This window comes from Bos mutus, chromosome 18 (genome assembly GCF_027580195.1).
Source record: "Bos mutus isolate GX-2022 chromosome 18, NWIPB_WYAK_1.1, whole genome shotgun sequence".
Lineage (NCBI taxonomy): Eukaryota > Metazoa > Chordata > Mammalia > Artiodactyla > Bovidae > Bos > Bos mutus.
Genome location: NC_091634.1, coordinates 3,109,596 through 3,129,281, shown reverse-complemented (window position 1 = coordinate 3,129,281; position 19,686 = coordinate 3,109,596). Strand labels below are relative to the sequence as shown.

The following is a 19,686-nucleotide window of genomic DNA, read 5'->3' as shown; positions in this document are numbered from 1 at the left end:
TGTTTGCTCCCTGCATCTGTAATTGTATAACTGGATTTGTTTCTAGCCGCATGAAAGCTTTTAAGTTACAAATGGTTGCTCAAACTCCTGCTACTGCTGTAGCTTCCTCCAGCTACTATTTGGGGCCCCTGGATAAGATATGAGGATTAGGAGAATATGTTGCCTCACCAATTTAGGGACAACACCCCTTGTCAGCTCGGAAGCAGCTATGGAACGAGAACGACGCCCCTTTTCCCTAGGCAACATAATTCTCCTAAAAGAAAAGGGGGGAATGAGAGAGTCATTTCCTAGGCAGGTTGATAGGGAGTCTAGGGGTCCCCAAGGAGAGAGGGGTCTGAAATTCTCAAAGAGGAAGAAAGGACAAACTTTTTCTTTCTCCACATTCCTTAGGATTATATAACAATAATGTATCCTGCCTAAGGACAGTCTTTGGATTCAACCTTCTGTTATCTTAGAATGTTAATTATGGGAGTAGACCTGGTCTTTACAAGGATGTATCTTGCCTGAGGACAGTGTTATCTTAAAATGTAAATTATGGGAGTAGGTCTGATGAGGTCTTTACAACCTCCAGACATTCTTTAGATTATATAACCTCATTGTTAACACTAGCAAGCGGGTACTCCTTCTGCCGCCTTCTGGTGCCTTTGTCAGAAGCTTTCTCTATCTCCTTTATACTTTAATAAAACTTTATTACACACACACACACAAAGAAATATTTATAAATAGTGTAAAAGTGATAATTTTGGTGAAAGTAAATACTAATGTCTTCTCAAGATGTCATATTTTAGTCTGCTTTGTTTTCCACAACTGACAGCTTTCAGAAACAAAGAAATGAGAGAAAATATATCACCATTGCTAAACAAAAAGTATACGGTCTAATTGCCATCAAATGGTCATAATTTGACATCCGTTAAATTGAAGTATTGATTTAAGTATCATATATTATGATGTAAACAAGTTTTTCTCTAAAGTATTTGAAGCTACGTCATCACAAGCGTGGAACAGAAACACTTTTATAAAGAAGACTGCAGTTTTCATTAAAGGACATTTTTTTCTCTGTTAACGATTTTTTACATTTATTTTTGGCTGTGCTGGGTCTTCATTGTTGCGCTGGCTTTTCTCTCCTTGCGGCAAGCAGGGGTATGAATTCTGTACACATAACATAAACCTGGCTGGGGTTTTCTTGGAGACCGGAGTTCTGCATCCCCTTGTTTTGGTCAGTCCAGAGCACTCAAAGTCTTTTTGTTCCCCACTGTGCTGAGCCTTTTTTGCTGCACGTGGACTTTCTCTAGTTGCAGCAAGCAGGAGCTACTCTCTAGTTGCTATGTGCAGGCTTCTCACTGCTGTAGCTACTCTTGTTGCAGAGCACAGGCTCAGTACTTGTGTTGCACGGGCTTAGTTGCTCCAAGGCACGTGGTATCCTCCCAGACCAGGGGTCAAACCTGTGTCCCATGCATTGGCAGGTGGATTCTTTATCACTGGACCCCCAGGGAAGTGGCAGTGAGTGGCTTTCAACCGAGCAAATCCCAGTATCTTTCAACCAGGATCCTCCTGTGTCTTTTAACTGTTCATACCCTGACAAATAAAATGTGGGGTCATCACCCTATAACTGGGAGATCTGAAAACCAGGGGAGGCTCCCCAAAACTTATCTGGACTTGCTGAGGAGGAGGATGGGCCCAAGCGGCCCTTCCTGAAATACCAAGGCCAGAATGTCCAAAGCACAAGAACGGTGCCTGCTTTTCTCCGTCCTGCATTCCCCTCAGGGTGCACAGTCGCTGGGCCACTGCAGTGACTAATAAGCTTGATGCTTGAAGAAGTGGAATGTCAAGACATTTTTCTTCTGACAGGTGTTACTGTGAGGTAGCCTGTTCTAAGAGTTGTGCGTTTCACATCTAGCTTGTCATCCCTACACAAAGCCAGTTCTTGTTTACTTAAACTGCTTAAGTTAATTCTAACTGCAGTAATATTTCTGGGTCCAGCCACCAGGCCACATCAACCCCCACCCACCCCTACCAACCTCCAGCCCCTCTGCCACACAAGGTTTCTGTTCCACAAGGCTGAACCGCTTCCGCCTCATCAGCAGGAATCCTGTTAAGAGGAAACCTTATTTCCAACGTAATTATTCCCACAGAATTTTACGCTTTTACTTTAAAACTGTTACTTTAATGACAGTTACTTTAATGAGGAATCAGTGGTGCAACACAAGCCGTGAAAGACCCTCAAGTACTTTTGAGATACCTCGGGAACCAAACGGAGCCACGTGCAGGGCTCCTCTGAGCCTGGCTCGACCCCGGCCCTCACACGCCCGGACGCAGGCTCGTCACACGCCCCGCCCCTCGCTGTGTTATTCCTCGGACACCTACGGCGGAGGGGTCTTCCGGCGCCCTACTACGTAAGCGAGTTTACAGCAAATTCCGAAGCCGAGACTTGGTAGGTGCGGTCGACTTGGGAAACGTGAGGTAGTGTTTTGGGTTCTTTTTTCCTTGAAGCTGCGCCTGGGGGGGCTCCCCTCTCCTCCCTCTCTGTGGTCTCGGATCATTTAGAACCTTCCTGTTCCCCCACCGGTACCATGTTGGGAACTGTTTTCTTTGACTTGCTTTTATTATTATAATCATACTCAATGGCTTGCCTGGAGAATCCTGCCCCTCTGCTTCACTGTAAACTAAAGGGCCTTTGTTCAACTCTAGGAGACATCGTTTGTCTCTGCCCATCTGTGAACAGAACAGATTAACACACCCCTACTGAAGGCTGGACATTCCCTTGGAGATGTTTTACAAGACTGAAGACCTTTTCCCTTTACTTCCCCACTTCATTTCCCTCTCTCTTGTGCCTTTTGACTTTAGTTCCTCATTGCTTGTTTCTCTCTGATCTATCAAAGAACCTGGATCCAGATCCCAATAAGATGCTTATTTTGAGGCGCTAGCCTGCCCTCTTCTCCATCTGCTGGCTCCCCCATTAAAGTACCTTCCTTGCCTCAACACATTTTCACTCGGATTTATGGGCCTATCCTTTGTCAAGCAGAGCGAGCTTGGTCTTGGTAACAGTAACCCATATAGTGCACGAAATGCATAGTAATTTATAGGGGAAAAGTCATTTTAATTAAGACATGGCACTCAACTTATAAATATCCCAAAACAGGTGTTCAGGAACTAGTTTAGAATATCAGCTTTGGGACTGCTGGTATAGCTGCAGTTTTTTCTCCAGTGTGATGGAGGTGTATTACTTTCCTTTTCTGGTTTACATGAACAGGCTAGTAAATTGACTACAAAGAGTCTTCATTTTAGGAGATTATTTTCAGTGATGCTAGTGATAGGGCCCACATGGGTTCTCCTTGATAAGATGGCTCGTTATGTTGACCTTGCAAATGAAGAATAAAATCACAGTGCAGTGATCTGTGAGACTGATCAAATTGCCCAAATGGCATCCTGTTATCTCACTGGTGCCTGTCTTCTCAAAGCTGCAAGACAACCAGATTCCAGACCTCCGGCTACATGACCATCCCTTCAGAGAATTTTTCATTGGTGGGGTATAAGAAGGAGTCTGTCAGAAAGGGAGAAAACTGGTTCTCCTTAAGGGCCAGTCACCCTGTTTTCCCTCTAATAAATTTCCTTTTCTTGCCTGACTGCCTGGCTCGCTCTCTTTTTCTCTGCACTTGCCTTACAGCTAGTTACTGGTATGAGCACTAGAATCAAAGAGAACTATAAAATGGTCACTGTGCTCAGTCGTGTCGGACTCTTTGAGACCCATGGAGTGAGCTGGAGTTCTTTCTCGAGTGTTAGGGAGGCGTATTACTGTCCTTTTCTGGTTTATATGACCAGGGTAATAAATTGACGAGAGACTGTTCATTTTAGGAGATAATTTTCAGTGATGCTGGTTACTGATATGAGCTCTAGAATCAAAGAAAAATATAAAATGGTCTCTATGCTTAGACATTTCCGACTCTGAGACCCCATGGAGTGTAGCCTTCCAGGCTGCTGTGTCCATGGCATTTCCCAGGCAAGAATACTGGAGTGGGTTGTCATTTCCTAATCCTAGGGATCTTCTGACTCAGGGATCAAATACCCATCTCTTGCATTTCCTTCATTGGCAGGCGGATTCTTTACCACTGAGTCACTTGGGAAGCCCCTTTGGTCTGATAGTAGTGTATAAAATTTTATTTGAATTTAAAAAGTGGGTTTTGGTTGGATGCTTTCCAGCCAATGAAACCCAATGGGGATAATGCTGACTTTTGGACTGCTGAAGTTGCAGTGGAGAGTGATGTATAGTAGTGGGAAAATATCCTAAGAGACTGGAGAATTTGAAGATATTTGAGGGCTAATTTTAGATTTTGTGCATTGAGGTTGACTGCCTGTGCTAGACCCAAGCCTGAGATGATTACATATGGCATGGAAGAGGGGGTGAGGAGCAGTTAGCTTCAACTAATGAGGCCCAGTTATTTGTGGGACTGTTGTAGGTGGAATATGGTCAGAGATAAGATATCAGCTGAAAATGCTTTCAGCTAGTAGACCATTGATAGAGTTGAGTAGGAGTGGGTTGTCTTCATTGATTAATCAGAGAAAGGAGGTTGTCCTGGAATTGGGAAGACAATAATGAGTGCTGTACACAGCTGTGTGGGATGTAGAGACAGGCTTATTAATAGGCTCAGGTCTTGATGTGCAACATGTCTTAAAGAGCCGGGGTATCTTCTAGTTAGCTCTGAGTGGGGAAGGACACTGGGCAGTGACACTGGGCCTCTCTCTGTGACTTCTTCACTGAGCTCAATTCAATCAAATCTCTGGGGACTTTAATACTTTGTGGTGTTCCCAGTTCCTAGCAGGTTTTCCTTGGAGGGCCAGCTTCTTGGTCTCCATACTGAGTGCCCAGTGCCCTTGCATTTGCAGCTTGTGTGTTTTCTGTTGCGATGCCCATGCCCAGTGGTCTTAGCTGTTTTAGCACTGTTGCTTAGTCGTGCATAGAAAAGTGAAAAAAAAAAAAAAAAAAAAAAATGGGGAAAAGTAAAGCCGAACCTGTTGGGGTCTGCAGGAGACTTGTGGGAGAGAGCAAGTTTAATGGTGTATACATGTGTTCCAAGTATAGTGGTGTGATTGAGCTCAAGGTCACTCTGCTTGTCTGCAAGACAGGCCAGTGCTTCAGAGAGAGGACTTGCTGAGGAAAACAATCCAACTTTATTTTGAAAGTCAACTAACCAAGAAGATGGCTGACTAATTTCTCAAAGTAACCAGGTTCCTTTATAAAAGGAGAGAAAGTAGCAATGAGGAAGGAGTCCAACGGAGAATGCAAGGGAGTAGCAATGAGGAAGTAAAGTTAAAAGGGCCATCAGTAAAGGGCCATCTGTCTTGCAATACTTCTCAGGGACAGCCAGCCTTCAGTGTTCATCTCTTCATCCCTTCAGCCATTCACAAGTGGGCAGGCCTGATTATCTTCCTGTGAGCTCAACAAAGGCCTCCTCTGAGACCAGCCATTATGGATTAGTATAATAACAGAAGCAGTGAAAAGCAAGGCAAAGAAACAGTTCCAACTTGGAATCAGAATTGGCTCTTCCCTGCAGCAGTTGTGGGATCATGAGTTGTGTGAAACTGTTGACAAGGGCGGTCTCAGTTATTGTAGGAAATATGCTATGCACAGGCTTGTACTATAATTAACGGGGCTTCAGAAAGGACAAGGTTATGCTTTTGTCATTTCAGATGATGGACAACACTGTTGGATACCAGGAAGGCATGTCAAAAAAAGAAGAGGACAAGGCTCGACATTGATCTTCCCGGAGAGCCGCCAGTGATGTGGCTAACAAGACTGATGATCAGCAACTGCCCCGAACCAGCTCCAAGGACAAACAAAACCAAACCGCCCACTTGGGATCAGTTGAAGAAACTGACCATTGAAGGGGAAAAATTGGTCAAAGAGCAGGGACAGCCTTTGACCTCGGCTACCTTGTTTTTGGCTATGTTGCCTGTGGTAACTACCACGGTAGGTGCCAATCATACTTATTGGGCATATGTGCCCAATCCTCCCCTATTAAGACCAATTACGTGGGAAGATTCTTCTGTTCCAATTTTCATAAATGACTCTTCTTGGTTACCAGAACCTTTTGACCCAAGCTTTCCTTTATAACCGGCAGAAGAGGGCCCACAACTTTCAAATGTTAGTGTTAATTATACTGTGGGAACAGATCTTACACCTATATGTATGGGAGTGGAAACTCTTTGTCTTAAAAGAGGATTACAAAGTTGGCTATCTATAGTTAAAGAACCTCAAGGGAACAAAACTCATTTTTTCTTATTAGAAGCATTTTCATTTAATATCACAGGATAAAATACTATTATCCACCCCATATACCTAACTGTATTACTTCTATAAAATCTGGAATAGAACATTGGGTACAATGGAAATTATATAAAGCTAAAACTGGACATATTATGGCCAATACTTCTGATGGAGAAATTATTGATTGGAGTCCCAGAGGATATCCTTTGGATAAAAATAATAATTTGGATTTGCCTATATTGTTAAATAATACTTTAGACTCCATGAATAACATTGTTAATAGCTCTGCATATTGGCATGGAGGGAGTTTCTCTCCTTCCTTACCTTAATCAATTACCTTACATGCCTTTACATTCACAACTGTGGAAAATATCAGCTGCCTTCCAACCAATAACAGCATGGAAGAGGCAATTTAATTTGACAGTATCAGGTCATTCCTTACATTTTTATAAAAATTCAACCCATTGGATTAAAGCACGTGTTCATTTACCTTTCATATTTTTGATAGGACCTACTTTTTATAATGCCTCTTCTGGGTTACTTACCTATCAAAATTGTTTTTTACACTTGTATCAATTCTTCCCTCCAGTTTCAGAATGACTATTCTCTATATATTCTAAAAACCAGATCTGGAGGCTTCCTGTAAAAATGAATAGACCATAGCAGGATAGCCCCACAGTCTATATTGTAGAACAGATCCTTAAGAAAGTATTAAAATGCACTAAACGGCTTATTGGATTGTTAATTGCTGCCATTTTAGGAATTATTGCTATAGCTACTACAGGAGCAGCATTACATCAGAATGTACAGACTGTGCACTTTGTGCAAGAATGGCATAAAGACTCTGATGTTCTTTGTTCCACCCAAAGACAAATAGATGGAAAATTAGCTGCACAAATGGCTGATTTACAACAGGTTGTATACAACTAGGTGATCAAGTGAATACTCTTCAAAAACAGATTTGTCTTAAGTGTGATTGGAATATTACTTCTTTTTGTATCACTCCTCATAAATATAATGAATCATCGTTTCATTGGGACAAAGTTAAACAACACCTCTTAAGGTAATCTATCTCTGGATATTAATAACTGACAACAAGAGATTATGGAAACTTTCTCACAGAAACTACACCTTTTGACGGGGGAGCCTGGTGGCTGCCGTCTGTGGGATCACGCAGAGTCGGACACGACTGAAGTGACTTAGCAGCAGCAGCAATCTGCTGGAAGTAGCAGCAGATGGAATTTCTCAATTAAATCCCATTCCTCACTTGAAAACTATTGGAGGATCAATGGCTGGTTTTATGTTAATTTTTTCTGTTTCTACATAGTCTGACAGCAAATCACCAAGAAAGTCAATGGACAACAACAGCAATTAGCAACTATTGCTTTGGCTTCTGTGGTCAACAATAATCATAAAAAATAAGCCTCTAAAAATAAAAAAGGGGGATATGTAGAGAATATGCTATGCACAGGCCTGTACTATAATTAAAAGGGCTTCTTTGAAAATAAAAATGACTTTCTTATCACCCCCAGGCAAAGGGCTGGGAGCAGTAAAAAGTACATCGTGGACAAACATCTTAAAAACAAGATGTTGAAGTACTGATGTGACTGATGGAAAACCATTAGTGACTGTTCTCAGACCAGAGCCTTGAGGGAGTTGCTGAGGAAGGCGGTCACTAGCTGAAGGGCTAAACACAATCATGAAAGACCTGAACGTTTGAACATTAACCAGAACATTGAGGACTGTTCATTGTATATAGTTGTCCCTGATCTGAGATTGTAAAAAACAGATGTCTTTAGAGTATGTACAAGGAAGTAGATGTTAGCAATAAAAAGCATGCAAGGATCAGGATCTTGGCTTTTCCCTGCAAATGGCATCAGCCCCCTGATCCCCACCTTATTTCTGAGTCTTATTTTTCTTTATTCTTCTGTGGCCCCACTCACTCCGGTTGGTTTGTTATTAGGCTGGTCCCAACACGTTCAGATTGGAGGACCTGGATGTGGGCTCATGGCTGATTGTGGGTGCCTGGAAGGGTGGGCATGTCGTAGTGTCTTAGTTCAGTTTCCCTGGGACACAGATGTTGTGACCGAGGTTTGCCTGCCTGGACTGATTTTGTAAGTCATGATCACACTTGTGGAGGAAGTAAGGAAGTGGAATTGGGAAGAGGACTGTTACCCTTCAGTGTGTTAAAATCAAGGCCTGAGCTGAGCCCACAGGGAGGTCTGGGTGCAGGAAGATGGGTGCATTGGTCCTGGCGGTGGGATCCAGAAGGTTCCCCACAGCATCAACTCCATGGAGTAGATTCTGTGGGTTCTTTTGGAAGGACAAGAATCATTATACAACCTGTAAAATAACTTGGTAAAATCCCAGAGATGATTTTGTCAGTTACCTTTAGTATTTTCTGTTATTTTGAGTTGCTAATGAAGAAGGTTTCCAATGCATTTGAAAGGAAAAAAAAAGACCCTGGAGTGTATCTTTGGAAGATGTTGAAGTCTCACTGGGGGATGTACACCAGCATAAGCATCTGTCTATTATTATTAGACTTTGGAGATAACAGTTTTTACACTGGCTGGGGTCACTGTGACTGAAAATAGATGTCGAGTCTGGATGGTGCTTGGGCATATTCATGTATTATTCCATCATAAATGCATGAGTTGTTAAACCTTGGAATCTTTCTGGGGGTTGCAAAGCACCATGGGTGGATTATTATTGGATGTATGGAGAGTGTGTTGAACCAGATGAAATTTCATAAGGGTCTTTCAGCCTAGAAGGGAAATGGGTAGTGCTAAACTTGGATGGCAGAGGGATTTCCTTAGTGAGGGGCCATAAATTCTCAGGATATAAGGAAGGATCAGGCTCCCCAGGTGGTGCGAATGATAAAGAATCACCCGCCAATGCCAGAGACATAAGAGACACGGGTTCAATCCCTGAGTCGGGAGGGGGGCGTGGCAGCCTACTCCATGGGAAGAGGAGCCTGATGGACTACAGTCTATAGGATCACAAAAAGTTGGACATGACTGAAGTCACTTAGCTCACAGGCACAAGAAAGGATTATTCGTAGACTTCAAGGACCATCAGCTCCATAGCAACCTATAGTACAAAGGCTTATTCTGCAGATGATGTAGCTGCTATTTCTTGCTGCCAGTGCAGTGGGGTTCTCTCCATGTCTTTCCAAACCACGTGCATGTGCCACATACCTACACAATACAGATAAACAGGAACTCTTGTGAGTGGTTGGTGGGAATGTAAATACTACATGGAAAACAGTACGGAGGTTCCTCAAATATTAAAAAGAGAACATGCATAGGATCTCAGAGTCTCACTTCTGATTATATACCCAAAGGAAGCAGAATCAGTATATTTTAAAAAATATTTATTCATTTGACTCCATTGGGCCTTAGTTGTGGATCACGAGATCCTTTTTGCATCACGCAGGACCTTTCATCCTGGCAGGGGGCTCTGGAGTATGCCAGCTCTGTCTTTGCGGTACCTGAGCTTAGTTGCTCTGCTGCATGTGGGATCTTACATCCCCAACCAAGGATTGAACAAGGACTGAGTCCCCTTTGTTGCAAGGCAGGTTCTTAACCTGGAATTCCTGTGACCGCTAGGAATGGCCTGTGAAAAATCTGTATTTTGAAGGAGTTACCTGCATTCGTATAACCAATATTTCTTTATTCACAAGTCATTTTTCTTCAAACAGCACAGTTTTATCCCTTTTCAGTTCTTCATAACAGAACCTAGTAATGCCCCAAAGGCTCTCAAGGTTGAAAGAATCTATTAGAGTTTCTTTGCATGGTGAAACCAAAGAATAGGCAATTTGGGGATTATATACTAATAATTTGCACTTGAGTTATTCTTTCCACACTCTGTCCATAGTGGAGCTTTTATAGACTCTGGCCCTCTAAAACCTACTCCCATGTTTATGGATGTTCCTGTATGATATTTCCCAATGTCCTCTTTTATTCCCAAATAAAACCATTAGTATGCACCTGATTTACATGAAGTGAAAATAGGAAAATAAACATGTAAACTATTAGGAAATAAACTTCAGAACTAAGGTTAAAAGTGGTATCTCTTTTTGACCTTGGAGAATTCTGAAACAATTTATTTTTGATTATTTATTTATTATTGGCTGAACAGTTGTGGCTCAGGGGCTTAGTGGCTCCACAGGGAATTTCCTGGACCAGGCATTGACCCCTTGTCTCCTGCATTGGCAGGCCGATTCCTTATCCCTGAGTCACCAGGGAAGTCCCAGAAATCATTGAGAATGCAGACTACATGGTGGCATTTTTTTGTTTGTTTGATAAACTAGAAATTTCATACATTCAATCCCCAACATTTTTTTTGTTGTTCTTGTTACTTTGAAGTCACTGAAAGCACAAGATGGAACCAAACCCAAAGTTTAGTTTGGATACTGGGACAGATGATATGTTATGAGAATGTTTGTTAACTGATGAAGCTTTCTAGTTGGAGCACTATAGACTTCCAACCTGATGGGAATTTCTCAGCCTGCCCAGATAGGCAGCATAGGAAGCAGTTGGCTTTAAAGTCTAAAGGTATCAGTTGTCAAACATTGGAGAAACCACAGTGAGACTGTTTAACAAAACACTGAATGTTTACTCATGCTATGAATTTGTTACATTCCTTTTCCTGCTGTACAGATATGTTCCATTGTTCTATACGGTTGTTGAAGATGGTAGTAAATTACTATTTATCTGTTTTACTAAACAGAAAAATTGCTATTTACTATCTATTGCCTAAGACATTGTTACACTAGCCTAATGACAGAGGATGAGATGGCTGAATGGCATCACTGACTTGATGGACGTGAGTCTGAGTGAACTCCGGGAGTTGGTGATGGACAGGGAGGCCTGGCGTGCTGTGATTCATGGGGTCGCAAAGAGTCGGACACGACTGAGCGACTAAACTGAACTGAATGAACAGTAATGTTTAGAAATATTTAATATTAACAAATACTAAATAGAAGTCTAGTTTTCCAAAACATATTAAAATGTTGATGTAACATTATAGAATTAATAAATATGCTCCATAGTTCATTGTCAGCTGTAGTAGAATTTCCTTTTTCATGAGTTTTTTTTGTTTTTTTTTTTAATACTGTGATGGTTTTTCCCATTCCTCAACATGAATCGGCCATAGGCATTCCTGTGTCGCCTCCCTCCTTCCCACCCTATCCCTGCAAGTTATCACAGAGCAGTGGCCCTGGATGCCCAGTCATATATCAAACTCCCACTGGCTATCTATTTTACATATGGTAATATATATGTTTCAATGCGATTCTCTCAAATCATGCTACCCTATTTCTTTTGTTTTTTCAAGTTTTTCCTTAGCGTTATTTTTTCTGTCCACATGTTGTGACTGAGATTTAAAGTTTAAATTACATTTCTTCTCTACCTCACACTAACAAATACATAAGTCGGTGGGTTATTTTGAGACTTTTGTAATGTGAAAATGCACATAAGACAATGACAGGGAACATAGTAGCTGCCCTATAAACATGAAGAAAGTTCCTTTAGGACTTGAGTTCAGTCAGTTAATACACATAGAAATATTTATAAATAGTGCAAAGTTGGTGATAATTTTGGTGAAACTAAATTGTAATGTCTTCTCAAGATGTTGTTTTGTAGTCTGCTTTGTTGTCCATATCTGACAGAGCTTTTGGAAACAGCAAAGCAAAGAGAGAACAAAAATTAAAACTGCCTGATTACTGTCAAATGATCATCTAGTAATTGTTGACATTCTGTTACACTGATGAAGTATTCACTTATTTATTATATATTATGATGTAAACAAGTTTTTCTCAAAAGTATTTGAAGCTATGTCATCATAAGCATGGAACAGAAACAGTTTCTATAAGGAAGAATGCAGTTCTCATTACAGAAAATTTTTCTCTCTTGTTTAATAACTTTAAAATTTATTTTTGGCTGTTCTGGGTCTTCACTGTACTCCTGGCTTTTCTCTCCTTGCGGTGAGCAGGGGCTATAAATTCTGTACATAAAATACATAAACGTGGCTGGTGTTTGGTTGGAGACTGGCATTCTGAATCTCCTTTTTGGTCAGTCCAGATCACTCAATGTCTTTTTTCTTTTGGCTGTGCTGAGCCTTTTTTGCTGCACGTGGGCTTTCTCTGGTTGCAGCAAGCAGGAACTACTTTAATTGCTATGCTGGCTTCTCACTGCTGTAGCTACTCTTGTTGCAGAGCACAAGCTTTAGAGCACAGGCTCAGTACTTGTGTTGCTCGGGCTTAGTTGCTCCAAGGTACGTGGTATCCTCCCAGACCAGGGGTCAAACCTGTGTCCCATGCATTGGCAGGTGGATTCTTTATCACAGGACCACCAGGGAAGTGGCAGTGAGTGGCTTTCAACTGAGCAAATCCCAGTATCTTTCAACCAGGATCCTCCTGTGTCTTTTAACTGTTCATACCCTGACAAATAAAATTTGGGGTCATCACCCTATAACTGGGAGATCTGAAAACCAGGAGAGAGTCCCCAAAACTTACCTGGACTCCCTAAGGAGGAGTATGGGCCCAAGAGGCTGTTCCTGATTTCCCAAGGCTACTATGTAGGAAGCTCAGAATGGTACCTGTTTTGCTGCAGCCTGCATTCACCTCAGGGTGCATTGTCGTTGGGCTGCTGCAGTGACTAATAAGCTTGATCTTTGAAGAAGTGAAATGTCAAGATATTTTTCTCCTTACAGGTGTTACTATGAGGTGTACTAAGAGCTGTGTGTTTCACATTCCAGCTTGTCATCCCTACACAAAGCTAGTTCTTGTTTACTTAAACTGCTTGCTGCTGCTACTGCTGCTAAGTCGCTTCAGTCGTGTCCGACTCTGCGCGACCCCATAGACGGCAGCCCACCAGGCTCCGCCATCCCTGGGATTCTCCAGGCAAGAACACTGGAGTGGGGTGCCATTTCCTTCTCCAATGCATGAAAGTGAAATGTGAAAGTGAAGTTGCTCAGCCGTGTCCGACTCTTCGCGACCCCATGGACTGTAGCCCACCAGGCTCCTCCATCCATGGGATTTTCCAGGCGAGAATGCTGAAGTGGGGTGCCATCGCCTTCTCCGTTAAATTGCTTAAATTAATTCTAATTGCAGGAATAATTCTGGGTCCAGCCACCACTCCACATCAACCCGCACCCACCCCTAACGATCCCCAGCCCAGCCACCACACCAGGTTTCAGTTCCCATACTGAACTGCTTCAGCCTTATCAGCAGGAATCCTGTTAAGGGGAAACCTTTCTTTCCAACGCAATTATCCCACAGGATTTTAAGTTTTTACTTTAAAACTGTTACAGTTATGAGGAATCAATGATGCAACACAAGACGGGAAAGACCCTCATATACTTCTAAACCCTGACAAGATACCTGGGAACCAAAAGGAAGAACACAGCAGGTGTCCTCTCGGCCCCGCTCGGCCCCCCTCGGCCCCGCTCGGCCCCGCTCGGCACCGCTCGGCCACTCTCGGTCTCGCTCGCTCGACCGCTCGACCCGCTCGGCCCCGCTCGGCCCCCTTCGGCCCCCCTCGGCCTCTTTCGGCTCCGCCCCTCACGCGCCCAGGCGCCGGAGGGTGCCCTACGCCCCGCCCCTCCCTGTGGCGTTCTTCTGATACCAGTGGTTGAGGAGTCTCGAGTCTTCCCTTCGACGCAAGCGATTCTACAGCCAATTCCCGAAGCCGAGACTTGGTAGGTGCGGCCGACCATTGGAAACGTGAGGTACTTTTTTTGTTTGTTTTTGTTGTTGTTGTTAAGCTGCGCCTGTGGGGTCCCCTCTCCTTCCTATCCGTGGTCTCCAGTCACTTCGCACCTCGCTATTCCCGACCCCTTCCTCCAGCCCAAATAAATTCAGTCGTTGTGAGAGGCCCAGGGTCTAATTTCCTTTGGATGTAAAATCCTGAGGTAACACATACAGTGCACGAAATACGTAGTATTTTATAAGGAAAAAGTCATTTTAATTATGACGTGGCACTTGATAATTTTATAAGTATCAAATCGCGTGTTCAGGAAGTAGTTTAGAATTTCAGCTTTGGGACTGGTGCTGGAGCTGAAGTTCTTTCTCGAGTGGTAGGGAAGAGTATTACTGTCCTTTTCTGATGACTAAAAAGACTCTTCATTTGTAAAGACTTGATTACAAAGACTCTTCATTTTAGGAGATTATTTTCAGTGATGCTGGTTACTTGTATGAGCATTAGAATCAAAGAGAAATATAAAATGGTCGCAGTGCTCAGTCAGATCCCCCGGGACTGTAGCCTGCCAGGCTCCTGTGTCTATGGGATTTCCCAAGCAAGAATACTGGAGTGGGTCTTTGTTACCTCGCTCAGTCCTATCGGACTCTTGGCAACCCTGTGCCAGTAGGCAGGGTTTCCTGCCCTTCACCATCTCCGGAACTTGCTCAAACTCCTGTCCATCGAGTCGGTGATGACATCCAACCATCTCATCCACTTTTCTGCCTGCCTTCCATCTTTCCCAGAATCAGGGTCTTTTCCAGTGAGTTGGCTGTTCACATCAGGTAGCCAAAGTATTGGAGCTTCAGCATCAGTCCTTCCAGTGAATATTCAGGGTTGATTTCCTTTAGGATTTGTTATGGAAAAATGAGAATCCAGTGTCGCAAAGCACACCTCGGAGGACACTCAAAGACAGCGGAGTACAGTTTATTACCCCAGCAGGTCCAAGGGGAATCGGTTCTGAACAAGGACCCTGACATTTTCGAGAGACTCGGTTTTATACCCCTCGTACTCTTGCCTGGAAAACCCCATGGATTGAGGAGCCTGGAAGGCTGCAGTGCATGAGGTCGCTGAGGGTCGGACACGACTGAGCGACTTAACTTTCACTTTTCGCTTTCATGCATTGCAGAAGGAAATGGCAACCCACTCCAGTGTTCTTGACTGGAGAATCCCAGGGACGGGGGAGCCTGGTGGGCTGCCGTCTATGGGGTCACACAGAGTCGAACACGACTGAAGTGACTCAGCAGCAGCAGCAAGTGACTGTTTACATGTTCGCAACTTTTTTTGATGTATATGATTTCGTTTTACAACATGGAGGTGTAGGGAGAACTAACAATTAAGGTTAAAGGGGAACAATAATTATACTTCATGGGGGATATCTTCATTGTGAATCTAACCTGGGCAGCCTGACCTTAACTCCAATCTTTGCTATCTATGGGGAGGGAGGTCTCCAAGGAGACCTGGTTTTACTTTAAAAATAGTTTCCTCATTCTTGGGCAAAGTCGGGGCCCAGTTCACATGCTGTCTTAAGATGGCTGACAGGCCTCAAGATGGAGTTCCTCCTGCCCTCCTCAAAGCAGCCCCAACAGACTGATGGTCTTCAGGGACTCCTCTTGCTGTACAAGAGTCTGCTCCAGCACCACAATCCAAAAACATGAATTCTTCTATGTTCAGCCTTCTTTATGGACCAGCATTCAAAAAGCAAAACTTTGATTCTAATTTTTATATCATAGGCTCTTCAGATAAAACATTCAGTTGCTTAAGCACTGCATAAGAACATTATGAAATTTTTATTTTCTACTGTTCCCCTTACATAATTGTTGAAATGGAGATGATCTGCAATGTATATATAATATTTAAATCGTGAATAATGTTGATAATGGCATTTATCATGTTTTTAAAATAGTCCACAAAAATGTCTCCTTACCTATTACACCTTTCATACAGAGGGTTACCATATGCAGCTGTTTTTGGTTAGATATCACATCCAAAGACTCAATGGCAATATGTTAGGGGCTTCCCTGGTGGCTCAGACGGTAAAGCGTCTGCCCGCAATGCGGGAGACCCGGGTTCGATTCCTGGGTCGGGAAGATCCCCTGGAGAAGGAAATGGCAATCCACTCCAGCACTCTTGCCTGGAAAATCCCATGGATGGAGGAGCCTGATAGGCTAGAGTCCATGGGGTCGCAAAGAGTCAGACAGGACTGAGCGACTTCACTTTCACTTTAGGTGACAGGTTAAAGCAAAATCAAACAAAAAACCCGTGAATTTAATTTGAAACTGTATATGATATTAAATATTTGCTGCTGCTGCTGCTAAGTCGCTTCAGTCGTGTCCTACTCTGTGCGACCCCATAGACGGCAGCCCACCAGGCTCCCCCATCCCTGGGATTCTCCAGGCAAGAACACTGGAGTGGGTTGCCACTGCTAGGAACTTGATATTTGGAGAGAAGAAAATACAGTCGACCCTTTGTATCTGCATATCCATGGATTCAATCGAAGCATGGAAAATATTTGGGGAAGAAAATCCATGATATTCCAAAAAACACAACTTGAATTTGCCACTCATCTCAACTATTTCCATAGCACTTAACGTTATATCTGGGCTTCCCTGGTGGCTCAGATAGTAAAGAATGTGCCTGCATTGCAGGAGACATGGTTTGATCCGTGGTGAGGAAGATCCCCTGGAGAAGGAAATAGCCACCCACTCCAGTATTCTTGCTTCCCCTGTGGCTCAGACGGTAAAGCATCTGCTTACAATGCAGGAGACCCGGGATCGATCCCTGGGTCGGGAAATTCCCCTGGAGAAGGAAATGGCAACCCACTGCAGTATTCTTGCCTGGAATTTCCATGGACGGAGGAGCCCGGTAGGCTACAGTCGGTGGGGTCGCAAAGAGTCGGACATGACTGAGCGACTTCACTTCCAGTATTCTTGCCTGGAGAACTCCCGGGACAGAGGAGCCTGGCGGACAGAGGAGTCCGACTCCATGGGGTCGCAAAGAGTCGGTCACGATGAGCAACTAACATTACATTATTTTGAATATAGGGACCTTTGTTGTCAATGTGATGCTTTTGCTTTTTAACTTCCCTTCCAGGAAGCAGAGGTCTTTTAATTTCCTGCAGTCACCTTCCTCAGAGATTACACTATTGAATTGTTCCGCCCCGCCCGCCGCGCCCCGAGGCCCCGCCAGTCTCACTTTCCCAAGGTGCAAGGCAGACCCGGCTTCCCTCCATGACCCGCACCCTGACAGCTTGTCTCCGCTTCCCCAGGCCGTCCCCGCCGTTTCACTGCTGGCCCGCGCAGCTTCCCACATCCGGAAGCGGAGAGCCGGCGGTGCAGCTGTCTTAGCGCGGCGTGAGTTTCTCTCTTTCTTAGTCACACGTGCCGCTCTCACTCGGCTTCCTTCGGTACCCGGAGCTGAGGGTCTCTGCTGACTCTAAATCCCCGGGCCCGCCCTACCAACCCCAGCAAATTCAGACGTCTCTGTGAGCGGCGAAGGGGCGCCTCCCTTTTGGTTTAAAGTCTGCACTGCAGCCGGTTCCTGCTTTTGGAACTCTGAAACGCTGCGTTTCGCACCTCCTTCCGTCTTAAAACCATTTACTGTCCCCTCTGCACTTCCTGCACCGCATAAAATTCTCTTCCACGAGGTGGGCATTTACGCTCCGCGGTCCTCAGCCTCGCCTTCTCGGTCCCTGGAAGCCACGTCCTCTCCCAGGTCCTGGGATTCTGGGGAGCGCGCCCCGCTTTTGAGACCCACTCCCTCTCAGCGCCCATATCTCCTCGGCCTTGTTTCATAATGACCTTTCCCCTGATCCTGTGTCGGGGTGGGTGACCTGGGCCAACCACTTGACCCCCGTGGTTCTTCCATCCCAAATTCCACCAGCTGGAATTTGGCCCTTGCAGGAGGAGGACTTCTTGAATAAGAGGGCGACAGTGGAGAGGCAGTTCACACAGAGAGCCCGCAAAGGGGATACAAAAGTTGGAACCTTGGCTTACAGAACAGTATCCTGGTGGGAGATGAAGGGGGCTCCGCTGGCAATGCGGGAGACCTGCGCTCGATCCCTGGGTTGGGAAGATCCCCTGGAGAAGGGAACAGCTACCCACTCCAGTATTCTGACCTGGAGAATTCCATGGACTACAGCCATGGGGTCGCAAAGAGTCAGACAGGACTGAGGGACTTTCACTCACATCCAGTAATTGGAGGAGCTGAGAAAGCAAGCAAGGTGAAAGGAAGCGTAGCCACTTGGGGGTGCCAGAGAGTTGGGAGGAAGGGAGGGCAGAGATGGAGGAAGAAAGGCAGAAATTCTTGGAGATTGAGGATCATCAAGGAGGTTGGGTTAGAAGCATTTTGCAGGGAACAGATGGCAGAGAGAGGCCGGATGGGAGTCAGGGAAGAAGTAAAGAGTAGGACAGGCACAGCTGGAGAGCAGAGGAGAAGAGAAAGGAGAGAGATGGAGAAAGAAGTAGGGAAACAGATCAACTAAATGAAGTGGAAACAAGTAGTGTGCAGGTGGGGAGAGGACTAGATCCAGGAGAGTGTTGAATTGGTTGGATAAGGATTATGAAGTCGTGATACATTGATTTTTGACTTACCTCATAGCTCAGTCAGTAAAGAATCTGCCTGCAATGCAGGAGACCTGAGTTAATTTCTGAGTGGGGAAGATCCTCTGCAGAAGGAAATGGCAACCCACTCCAGTATTCTTGCCTGGAGAATCCCATGGACAGAAGAGTCTGGCGGGCTACAGCCCATGGGATCGCAAGAGTCTGACACGACATAGTGACAAAACGACCACATTGATTTTGCGCTTTAGGGTCTAATAAATTTAAAACTTGTTTCTTTACATTATACAGATGAGAACTGCAAAACTTCTGTCTGTAAGGCTTGTGCATTTTCTAATTATTTGTATTAAAAGATACATGTGCAGAACTGACTCTCTTACTACATGGTGCCTTTTCCAGGAACATTAAAATATTCATCTTATGGGCATCATCCATTTGTGACATTTGACTCTTCAGTTTTTAAGGAATCTCCACACTGTTTTGGCTGTACTAGTTTGCATTCCACCAACAGTGTAAGAGAGTTCCCTTTTCTCACCTCTTTGTGATCATTTTTCTTTTTTGTTTTTCCATCTTTCTCTTTTTCTTTACATTTTTTAATTCTTTTTGTAGCTTGGGATAGATTAGATCATTCAATACCGACTTTCTTGTAAAGAATTATTCGCTTCTGAAATAAAATTTGTTGCCCTCCTGTAATTAATTCGTGTCATTGTTTTCTAGGTATGCTGTGTTCTCAAATGTTTTTTTTTTTTCACTTGACACCATAATTCTTCAGTGGAAAAATTTTTAACAAGCTGATTCACTTTAGGTTTGTTTCATGTTTATTTGAGGCCCATTTGCTGTTTCTTCTTGATGTTATATTTTCAAAGCATTTTTTGGTAACTAGTAAATAGATGTAGACTGTTTTGATGAGTACTTAGGAAGAATGCCAGTGATCTTTTATATTAAGAGTGATGACCTAATTTAAGCAGTTAGTCTGATATTCCATTTTCCTCTCTTTTATGTGATCTGGTAACTAGTGAGCAATGAGGTGATCTGATGATGTTTGCCTCAGGTCCAGAATCTGAGCAACAGTGACCTCTGAAATGATTGGCCAAATTGGGTGTGTGACTGTGTGTGGCAGTTCTTC

At 43.9% G+C, this 19,686-nt stretch overlaps 1 protein-coding gene across 1 annotated transcript in view; it reads left to right on the top strand.

Moving 5' to 3' along the window:
- Positions 1-17,348, top strand: part of LOC102269876 (zinc finger protein ZFP2-like) — a 29,978-nt gene extending 12,630 nt beyond the window's left edge. Inside the window, 3 exon segments of the mRNA XM_070388147.1 lie at positions 2,174-2,393; positions 13,643-13,963; positions 17,270-17,348. Of these exon segments, the coding sequence (XP_070244248.1) occupies positions 2,174-2,393; positions 13,643-13,963; positions 17,270-17,348 (620 nt within the window).
- The last annotated feature ends 2,338 nt before the right edge of the window (positions 17,349-19,686 follow it).